General features: G+C 46.7%; 2 protein-coding genes across 4 annotated transcripts; one reads left to right on the forward strand and one right to left on the reverse strand.

Annotated features, from left to right (window-relative positions):
• The first annotated feature begins 2,926 nt into the window (after positions 1-2,926).
• On the forward strand, positions 2,927-4,991 carry LOC144115984 (uncharacterized). Its single transcript, XM_077650636.1, has 3 exons — positions 2,927-3,587; positions 3,841-4,046; positions 4,207-4,991. The coding sequence occupies exons 1-3, from the start codon at positions 2,973-2,975 to the stop codon at positions 4,706-4,708; spliced, it is 1,323 nt and encodes a 440-aa protein (XP_077506762.1). The 5' UTR covers positions 2,927-2,972; the 3' UTR covers positions 4,709-4,991.
• A 151-nt stretch (positions 4,992-5,142) lies between these two features.
• On the reverse strand, positions 5,143-9,935 carry LOC144115983 (uncharacterized). 3 transcript variants are annotated; one of them, XM_077650634.1, is made up of 3 exons: positions 8,356-9,935; positions 8,170-8,240; positions 5,143-7,130 (listed from the first exon to the last, which is right to left on the reverse strand). In XM_077650634.1, the coding sequence occupies exon 3, from the start codon at positions 6,918-6,920 to the stop codon at positions 5,526-5,528; it is 1,395 nt and encodes a 464-aa protein (XP_077506760.1). In that variant the 5' UTR covers positions 6,921-7,130; positions 8,170-8,240; positions 8,356-9,935; the 3' UTR covers positions 5,143-5,525. The 3 variants fall into 3 exon arrangements, with proteins under 3 accessions (XP_077506760.1, XP_077506761.1, XP_077506759.1); XM_077650635.1 differs by having other exon boundaries at positions 8,170-8,243; XM_077650633.1 differs by having other exon boundaries at positions 8,170-9,935.
• Between the last annotated feature and the right edge of the window lie 561 nt (positions 9,936-10,496).

Raw genomic sequence — 10,496 nt, forward strand, 5'->3', positions numbered from 1 at the left:
GTGGTGCCCACCCGTTACAAAGGGCAAGGCCTCAAGTATCTATCTATCTATCTAGCGAAAAAGCGTCGTCTGCGGGTTTTGGTTGCCGATCTCTACGTAGACGACTATGTTTTCGCATCATGCACAGCTCAGCTAAGTAAGTACCGTTGTCAAACTTCCTACGATACAAAAGTTACCATAATACGCAAGCTCTGTGTGCAGTTTCACCGCAAACGAGCCAGCGGTTGAGGCGGGGAAATTTTTGAAAGTGTCAGCGATAAAAACGCACAATACTGTATAAGGGAAAGAGGGACAAAGCTGACGTAAGCAAATACCGTCCTTCAGAAACGCACTGCGATGAGTCTCGGTTAGCCTGAGCAGCTGTCTGTGGAAAGGGATTTAGCAATGAAAAGGGACCATGCCTGGAGCGTGCGAAGATGCGGTACGTGCGCGCGCTTCTTCGCTGCTATCGCGGTGGCCGCATTAATCCCATAGAATCATCGCTATATTGGAATCTAGAAATTGTGTATTTTAAGGTGCAGGCGACAAGAATAAAGCGGATGGCAAAAACAAAATTGTTGGAGCGAACCCACGCAAGAGACGAGTTGCATAAATGCCAGCAACACTGAGAAAAGCTGTAACGTGTTCTGGCAACAGTGTGCTACGACGCCATTGTGCAGGAAAGCGAGTGCGCGAATGTAGCGGCGGTGCAAGTAGCAGCGTTGGTATCCTGCGTCATATCGTCTCGCGTACTGCAGCTGCTGTGTTGATTACACCATTTTCCTCGTTGGCGTTGCATAACCCCTCTCGCAACGGCGCCTCTCCTCCTCCTGTACCCTCCTCGCCCTCTTTTTTCCTCTTTCCTTTTATTTTCTCTTTTCCTCCGCCTCCTCGCCTAGTTGTTCTCCTCTTTCACAGCCGTTCCGCTCTTCGCTCCGTTCCTTTCTTTTCTATAACCTCAGCGGCTAGGGCATATTTCTGCAGCCGCTGCAGAGAAAGCGATTCGGGGACGTATTTTCGCCTTCGGGCTAGGGCATATTTCTGCAGCCACTACAGAGAAAGCGATTCGGGGACGTATTTTCGCCTTCGGGCTAGGGCATATTTCTGCAGCCACTACAGAGAAAGCGATTCGGGGACGTATTTTCGCCTTCGGGCTAGGGCATATTTCTGCAGCCACTGCAGAGAAAGCGATTCGGGGACGTATTTTCGCCTTCGGAACGCGTTCGAATCGTGGTCCAACGCGCAATAACGCGAGACAAACTACCCGTAGTCAAGTATTACGGCCAAGCATACACCACGCGACAGAAAAAAAACATAGGTCGCGTAGAGAAAGCTATTGCGGACGTACTTACGCCCGCGAAATCTCACCGTGAACACTTACGCTCACCGACTGCAGTCAAACAGCGAGGCAAATCCACTTTGTGCACAGGGCACGTAATTCAGTTGACATTCCGACTGCGTTTCACTCATGCATATACATGTCTTTTTTCAGAAGGCCAATTAAGCGTTCCTTCACTGCAAAGTCATAAGAGTTGGCTCCTCCTAGAAGCCGCTTGGCGTGAAGGGTAGCTTCCAGGGTTTGCGTCGCCAAGCTGTTTCTAGTCTTTGTTCTCATCAGGTTGATCAGAGAGAAAACTGTTGCACTGCAGTGCGGCGAACAGGGAAGCTTGTAGAGGCAAAGCCTTATTTCAGGGCGCCCATCTGCCTCATTGAGTCTTTAGAGCTCTTCTCTGCAGCGCTTCCCTCATCATCCCTGTACAGTCCGTGCATTTGATTCACCATGTAAATAGAATAAATATATTGTTGTCCCCCAATGTCTTCCTGAGTCCCGTCATCCTCGTACCTCCACCCTGCCCGACCCCGCTACCTCGATCCCATCAATGCTTTCCGCACGTGCAGATGGCGCATTGGTAGACTCTCGAAATCAAGGTGGTCAAGAAAGGGGGAATAAGGAGCCTATTCACACGGAAAAATAAAAATGATCCATACAGAAAGTAAAATTTCCCTATATTACAACAATAATATATTAATCTATTTTTCCCCTAAACGTTTAAATTCTCTAGATATAGGAGAAAATCCCTAGGGTTGGCAGGCCTGCGCCGAAGGCTCGGAAGAGCTGGCGCAGTGTAAACGGAAAGAGGAGTGGGTGGGGGGAGAGGAGGAGGGGCCGGAGCAGCGAGGAGGGTTATGGAACGCCAACGAGGACTCGCGTGCCGTCGGCTCGCGCGCGTCTCGGTACTGCAGTAAACAAGGCAGCTGAGGCGTGCTTTTTGAGAGCTGTAGAGAAGTTGGCGTTACGACCACTGAGGGTGAACAAAATTGAAAATTAACTTTGTGAGGTTTTTAACGGCACCACGGGTGTTCTTACCCAACAAAAATCCGTCCGTCGCCGTCCTGTTTTAAGCGATGCAAATCTTAAATGGGAGCACAGTTACATGACTGTGTTCGAAAAGTGTGGAAATGACGGGGCGCTTACATCGCACTACAGTGCAAGTTTATCGCCAAACAGAACGGCTGCCAGTGATTAGTTGACCACAACAGCGCGTTTTCCGGAAAGGCGATGCTGCTGTGATCACCCTTGAGATTACTCAGACACGAACGTCACATGATTCATTTCACTTATTTTTTTTATCGAAAAACATCATTATGCTAAGTAAAGCAGTTTTCGGATAGGCAGCACAACGACCTTCACCTCAACCAACGACAGCAGTGGGTCACGTATGTGGCACAGTTATGGCGTCGAACCTTTACCCATGACCTTCAGTTGACCTTTGACATTGGGGTGCCCTTTGGGTTGACCTTAAGAGTACCCGATGGGGTGATGTGAAGCCACGTGATGGGTAACCATGCGCGCAGAAGCTTCCCGCTGAATTCCAGGGTTATTCAAGTTAAGGCACTGCCAACTTTCCCCCTGAAAATTGCTGCTTGTGGTTTGGTTATTGGTGCTGAGGGGGAAAAAAGCGCAAAAAAAAAATTCGGCGCCATACGCCGTGATGGCTGCGGTCGACGACACGGCTCATATCGTCGACGGCTGTTGTGAGTGCCCTGCAGGAAAGCTCGCCTGCAACCACCTGCTCGCCGTCTTGCGCACCATCATGCTACTGCAGTCAAGGGGATTCACCGAGGCGCCAGATTCGTTGGCGTGTACAGACTTGCCCCAGCAGTGGAGGGTACCTCGGGGCAGCGCAGTCAAAGGGTGCTCTGTTCAGTCAGTCGACTGGCGCAGTGTGAAGGAGGGTGGACGCAGCACTCCGAGGATTGCTCTGCCAAAGGAGCGTCGTGTGCAGCGTCGAACTCGCCCCCAGCAGAAGGACGCGAAGAGGCGATTAGCGTTGGACCTCCTCGCGTGTGACCCCGATAACGACTTCGCTAAAGGCCTTCTCTTAACAGATGAAGGGGAGTCAAGACAGTCGAGGTTCGGGGTCGTTTCGTCACTATCGCCGCAGAGCTACCAGATGTCATTGGTGCCCCACGGATTCGATGTGCTCTCCTCCGGGTTGGAAAATGCTGCACTAACTACGGTCGAAAATATCCCAGCCTGGAAATGCTTCGAGGAGACAACTGCATGGCTTCCTCCAGCATACCTCAATGGAAACAGCATTGTGCAGGTCAGTGAGTGCTAATTGACATATTAGTGTCTTTTGGTGCGGCGGCTGCAATGTTCAGAGCACTAGCTAGCCAGCGCTTCCTTTTTCAAGGTGTGGATGCAAGAGAATGTTACTATTCCCTTAGTATTTGTGTAACAGGTGAATGTGAGGTATTTCTTCTACATCTTTAGTGATAAGCCATCTAGTCCATTTTACACCAACAGTAGGAACCAAAATGTGTTGCTCTTGCATGGGTTGGCCTATCACAACGCAGGAAATCATTGTGACGACAGAGGCAGCAAAAGCCCTGGAAAGAAACACTCGGCAACAAGCAAAAAGTGCAGCGTGGCAGAAAGAACGAAAACTCCGCCTTACGTCATCTAAATTTGGGCACGTAATGAAGCGAAAGTCGCCATGGACTACCAAGGGTCTTGAGAACATTACGGCGTCCAGAGAACTTTCGAGGGTCCCTGCAGTCAAGTAAGTATCCTTTTCTTTCGGTTCACATGAATCCGTCTATAATATTGATGACATATATTGTGTAGTATAATATTTGCATGCATGTTGATGGTAAAAAGGACTTAAGAAGAAAATTAAATCTATTTTCAGTACATCATCTAAATTATACAATTCTTTTCAGCTACGGAGTCAAAATGGAAGCTGTGGCTGCTCAGCGGTATGAAGATGTGCTCAGAAAAATGGGCCACGCTCCTGTTGTTACCAGCTGCGGGCTCCTTGTTAACCCGGACTTCCCATGGTTGGGTGCCTCGCCCGACATGGTTGGGTGCCTCGCCTCGATCGTATATGATTCAGTAGAAGGCTCCTATGGAGCTGTTGAAATTAAGTGCCCCTATAGTCTGCGGGACTGTAAGGCACATGAACTTCTGGCGGCTGATTTTTGTAGCAGCTTGATTGACAATGTGCCACATCTGAAAAGAGATCACGATTATTTTTACCAGTTCTCGGGGCAGATGGGTATTGCCCAGTTAGGTTGGGGTGACTTTGTGGTATTCGGAAGGCATTTCATTCTCATTGAAAGGATAAGGTTCGAGCCGACTAAGTGGAAGAATGTCAGACGGGTACTGGACGAATTCTACTTCACTACACTTCTGCCATATCTCTCTGGACTTAGTCTGAGGTGAATGAAGCCAACAAAACCTTGAATTCACTCATTGTGCATAAATATAAAAAAGCAGGTTGGCTCTCAGTGTGAGAGAATGGATACAGTCAATGATATCTGCCATTACCAACACGGGTACTTGTAATATAGCCGAGCGCCGTAACCACTGAGCCACTGCAGCGGGTAATGACGCACATTTTAATTTTCCAGCTGAAATAATGTGGAGGAAACGCACTTTGCAGAGGATGTATTGCCTAGACAAGACAGAACTTCCATTCAGTAAATAAAGTGGTTTGGAAAAAGCATTGTTTATTGCCCACATGAAAAACTGTTCAGGAAGCTACTGCCACAGTGCAGGAACTTGTAATAAGGGAGTAATTACTAAATGCCGTCCACCCAAGCGCAGCCATACGGCTACAAAGGAAAGCTATACAGCTTTCACAGAAACTTCGTACTTAAAGAAAAATTCGTCCTTGGGTAACCTTGGGGGATTTCCTAAAACATTTGTCTAACACTGTTCCCACTTCGAGTTATTAGTCAATTCAGTCTCGCCCGACCATAGGCTTACCGTCCCGGTTAGCTCAGTTGGTAGAGCGACTGCTCCGTTAAAGCGGTGGTCCCAGGTTCGAACCCCGGACCAGGACGAATTTTTCTTTAACTACGAAGTTTCCGAGTCCTTTGTAGCCGTATTTGTAGCCGTATGGCTACGCTTGGGTGGATGACAATGAGTAATTACTCCCTTATTACAAATTTACTCCACCTTGGGGGATTCCCCTAATACATTTGTCTAGTGCAGTAACTTGCACAGATACTGTGCACAATACACTTGAAATCGCATATCACTCTGCGTCCCTTAGGAGTGGTGGCTGAAAGTTCGTAAGAATTGCACACACCGTCCACATCTGATTTACTAAGGGTACCAAGGTGATTGGAATTGAATGGTCAAATATATGGTAGCCCTTGATTTTTCTTATCTTGCGTTCCACATGAATCCTGATGGCAGCGATTTCTTGGGTTTCTTCGACTTCTGTAGGAGTAAACTGCCCGCGTGTGAGAAAGGGCGGCAGGTTGAGCTTGATATTCTTGCTCTCTAGAAGGTCTGCTATTTTGAATCCTTTATCGGCCATTACAGAATTATCTGGATCAAATGGCATGTTCAAAAATCCACTCTGTACCACACATTCTCTATCGGAAGTGCTTCCTGTGTACAGTTCGGAAACAAATGTCAGTACGCCGTGAGGGGAAATTCCTACAAGTCCTTTCAATGTGTGGGTTGACTTGTATGCTGAGTAGACTTGTGACTGTGTGACAAAAGATGTAGGCACGTCACATCTTATTTCTTTTGCATCTAATATTACGCGTGTGGACGGGTACCTTTCTCTGAAGGCTGGTGGCATGGCTGCGTCGACTGCTTGCCGTGACAGCCACAGTGTCATCTCTGTCAGCTGCAAAAACATATAATCAATCCAGGTGGAGAAAATTCTTGACGCTGTGCTGACAGAGATGTGAAACAGATGGCCGAGGTGCTTATGCAAAAGGCCAACTCTAAGTTTCACAAATACCAGGAAGATTTGATTTTCCACAGTGATCTTGTGCTGCCTTCCAACATTTTCAGTACTTCGAAGCGCACAGCTGTTGGCTTCGTAGCGAATGATGTTTTCTCCATGTTTGCCGACATCCAGGAAGTTCAGGAGGGAGAGAAAATGATTGTAGCTTGGGAGGCCTGTGTAGAACTCAATATTGTCATTGTTATCTTTGAATTGTTCTATACCAAATGGAGGTGCCTCTTCCAGCTTTTGGATGTTTTTCTGCGCGAGAACCAGTTCCCTGCGAAGCAGGTCTACTTCACTGTTTTTCGATATTAATTGCAGTTTCAGGTCCTGGACCTCTGCTCTGGCTTCCAGTTCTCTTGCCTTGGATGATTTCAGTTGCTCTTCCAAGAGTGCAATTGTTTCATTGCAGGTACAAACACTGCTCCGCACTGTTTTCCCAGGAGATTCCCGCTGTCTGTTGGCAATGCGGCTGAAGTTTTCTTGTATAGTGAAGTCATCCGTTCCTTCGTAAGCTGCCTGCTTATTCTGCATGTCAACCAAGTCTTCATCTAACGAGCTGTTCACGCTCAGATGCATTTTGCGTTGTGCAGGCTGTACATCCACGACTCGCCTCTTCCTTCTTGGTGCTCGCACATTCTGCAATGGTGCCCTTTTGGCTGGTGGCTTCCTTGCAGCTTTCATTTCTTTAAATGGGAACACTGATGGTACAGCGGCCTGGTGCAAATGCCGGTGTCCATTTGCAACATTAGCAACAAAGTCGCTCTCAACAAAATGGAGAGAGCACACCCTTGTCGCCTTTGAGACAGTAAAAAGTGGCCCTTCATCCCTCTTGATGGCTGCTATCCATTTCCTGTAGGTGTCTGCCTCTTTTGGAAACCGGTGGTAGGAGACCTGAAAATAAAACATTATTTAATGTCTGTTGTCATGACTCTCAGCTGTCCATTGCACAAACATCCCTCTCTCCTTCTTTTCACCACGACCGCATATGTCGTGAGAGAAACACAATAGGCAAACAACAACTTAACTGCACCATGCATACCTTGTTTCTCAGACACTTCCCTCACTGTTTGAAACACAGGGACTCCGGAACAGGGGGGCCGGTTGCCCGCCAACATTTCTCCAGAGGGGGCAGTGCCCCCCCCCCCCCCAAGTCTCCAACTTCTTGCACTCGGATCAGATTTCTGACAAACTCTTCAATTTTAGGACGTTATGTAGAGCACAGTGAGGCTGAGCTCGTTCCCTTCATACCCAGCCTTAAAACGTTTAATTTCAGTAACCTAAACCAATCGTGCCACAGTATGAATTGTTGACTGAGCTCTGTTCATGAGCATGATTACTAGCATTGAAACAGTATGAACAGACTTTTTTAATGCAGTCAATCACTTCTAATGTGTACATCTTTATTAATAAAGTGGCTCATTTCAATTCGTTTTATATGAATTACAAATACTTTTTACAGCAAAGTATAAAACTATAAAAAAAGTTAACAAAATTGAATAAACAAACTTTAGTTTTTAAAGTCCTGTTTTGTGAAATAAATTTGAATTTAAAAGAACATGTTTCGCGGTGCAGACACCAAAGCGTAACCGCTTATCTCGCCGCAATTTTTGCACCTGTTTTAGAAGGCGGATTGTAACAGCAGCACACAATTGTAAAGTGCAGCACTAAGTCAACACTGTACAGACTTTCCCAGCCGCGGGGCCACAAAAAATCGGACCGCGTACAAAACTCATCGCACAAACGGTTAGTTCAACTCTGGACTGTTGTCAGAAGTTCCCGCCTTTTTTCGGGAGTACGCAATAGCTGGTAATTATGCGTGTTTTACATGACCATGAGTTACGTTGGGCTGGGTTGACAAAAGATATAAAACACGCTCAGCGCAAGCTCTTTTCTGTTGAACAGCTGCACAGAGCTTTTGAGCAGAACTTACGAAAAAACAGATGAGTCTTTCCCTTTGGGTCCACTGCCGGGCAAGCGGGCTCAGCGCTAGTCCTGGGTTATCTGCTAACACAAAATATTCGGGCGCAAGGAAGTTGACAACGGAATGCCGAGTGTCAGATAACAGTCAATCACTCAGTATGTGCATACCAAAAGATAGAAAAAACAAATTACTCACGTGCAACACGATCGCACGCTCCTCCCGCCGACCGGCCATAGTGCTACTGAAAGCCACCAATCAGATAACCTTCGTTTGGTTACTTCTACTCGCTTAAAATCTACTTTCCATTCACTGTCCTTGAACCCCAATGCCTTGGGTAAATCAGCCCCGCTGCTTTCCAATGTAGGGTGAAGCTCTTTACAGAAAAGTATAAAGTGTTCAATCGTTTCCTCCTCCAATATGGATTTTTCGAACATATTCCTTTTGTTGCAAACCATCCATGAGCTACTGGTTATGCAGCAGACGAAAGGTCCTAGCGGCATAATAGAACGAGCTGCACAGCACGCTTTTAGATTTCGAAATCGAAACTGATAATCCTCTTTCAGGAAGTCAGCTTAGACTTTTTAAGCATTTTCTACACTCTGAGACATCCAAAAACCTGTTTTTTTTGTCGTTAATGAACTAAATGTTCTTGCTCGAAGCCCGAAAAAAGTGTTCAGCCGTTTCCTCCTCCTCTCCGCACGCAGTGCACAAAGTGTCTATCTCCTGGTACCTGACTCTATACGTCTTAGTCCGCAAAATTCCAGTCCTGGCCTTAAACAACAAAGAGCTTCCCCTACAATTATCATAGATATTTTCTTTGACAATTTGCTGTTTAAAGGTCCGGTATGTTCCCAGTGCAGATTTCGTCGTTTTCCACAGAGCTCTCTCTGTTTCTTTAACCTTTTTCTTAACAGATAATTGCTGATTTGCCCCCTTACTGCTGTCCAGATATTTGCTTGTCAATTTTCTAGTTCGCTTTCTCCATTTCGTGTCAACATTCTTTATATACAGGTATCTGAAAACTTTCCTAGCCCACTGCTTTTCCTCCATCTTTCTCAATCGTTCCTCAAATGCTATCTTACTCCTAGCCTCTCTGCTCTCGAAAGACGCCCATCCCATATCACCCTGTACCCCCTGATTTGGTGTATTGCCATGTGCTCCCAAAGCTAACCTCCCGACTCCCCGTTGCTTAATTAATTTCCAGCCTTGCTTGAACATCTGGCCTCATACACAGGACCGCATTACCGAAGGTCAGGCTAGGGACCATCACCCCTTTCCAGATCCCTCTTACCACCTCATACCTATTGTAATTCCACAGTGCCCTATTTTTCATGACAGCTGCATTCCTACTAGCTTTATTCATTACATATTTTTCATGCTCTGTCAGATACTCAGCACTGTTATTTATCCACACCCGAAGATACTCATACTCATTCACTACTTTTAGCACAAACTCCTGTATTCTATGCTCGCCGCCCTCTTCATTAAATATCATGACTGCAGATTTTTCCATACTTGAAGCCTAATCTATCTCCCTCTGTACTGCATATGTCTAACAACTTCTGCAGGTCTTCCTTATTGTTCCTTCTTTCCTCCATGTTGTCAGCCATTATCACTATCGGATGGATGCATGGATGGATGGATACGGCTGAACCCTTTACATCGGGCCATAGCCTCCTATATGTTTTTATGCCCGCCCACTGAGGGGAGGAACAAAGCGCGCCGTCCGTACCGCCTAGTTCATGCGCCCGCCACCAGATCGCGCTGCCAACCCATACCCATACTATGATAATTGTAGGGGAAGTTCTTTGTTGTTTGAGGCCAGGACTGGAGTTTTGCGGACTAAGAAGTATAGAGTCAGGTACCAGGAGATAGACACTTTGTGCATTGCGTGCGGAGAGGAGGAGGAAACGGCTGAACACTTGATACTTTTCTGTAAAGGGCTTCACCCTACAGTGGAAGGCAGCGGGGCTGACTTACCCAAGGCATTGGGGTTTAGGGATAGTGAAGGGAAAGTGGATTTTAAGAGGTTAGAAGTAACCAAGCGAAGGTTATCTGATTGGTGGCTAAAAGCAAGACAGGAGTAAAATTTCACAAGACATGGCTAAGTGGCTTGAGCCACCGCCCGATGTAAAGGGTTCAGCCGTATCCATCCATCCATCCATCCAGTAGAGTCACTGGAAAAGAAGTTTTTCCAGTGACTCTAATACCCAGTCCCAGAGTAGACGACGCGACAACGCTGCTTGCGCGCGCGCGTGGAGACATGTGCACGTTTGGCGTTCGTATTTGACATGGAACTATTAAATAAAATCGCACGTTGAATTGATGTTTGTACA

This window comes from Amblyomma americanum, chromosome 1 (assembly GCF_052857255.1).
Source record: "Amblyomma americanum isolate KBUSLIRL-KWMA chromosome 1, ASM5285725v1, whole genome shotgun sequence".
Lineage (NCBI taxonomy): Eukaryota > Metazoa > Arthropoda > Arachnida > Ixodida > Ixodidae > Amblyomma > Amblyomma americanum.

Bases quoted from the DNA above. Each gene is read 5' to 3' on its own strand.
- LOC144115984 (XM_077650636.1), top strand. From the start codon at position 2,973: ATGGCTGCGGTCGACGACACGGCTCATATCGTCGACGGCTGTTGTGAG. The intron at 3,588-3,840 runs GTCAGTGAGTGC...ATCACAACGCAG, and splicing joins ATGGAAACAGCATTGTGCAG to GAAATCATTGTGACGACAGA. The intron at 4,047-4,206 runs GTAAGTATCCTT...AATTCTTTTCAG, and splicing joins TCGAGGGTCCCTGCAGTCAA to CTACGGAGTCAAAATGGAAG.
- LOC144115983 (XM_077650634.1), bottom strand. From the start codon at position 6,920: ATGAAAGCTGCAAGGAAGCCACCAGCCAAAAGGGCACCATTGCAGAAT.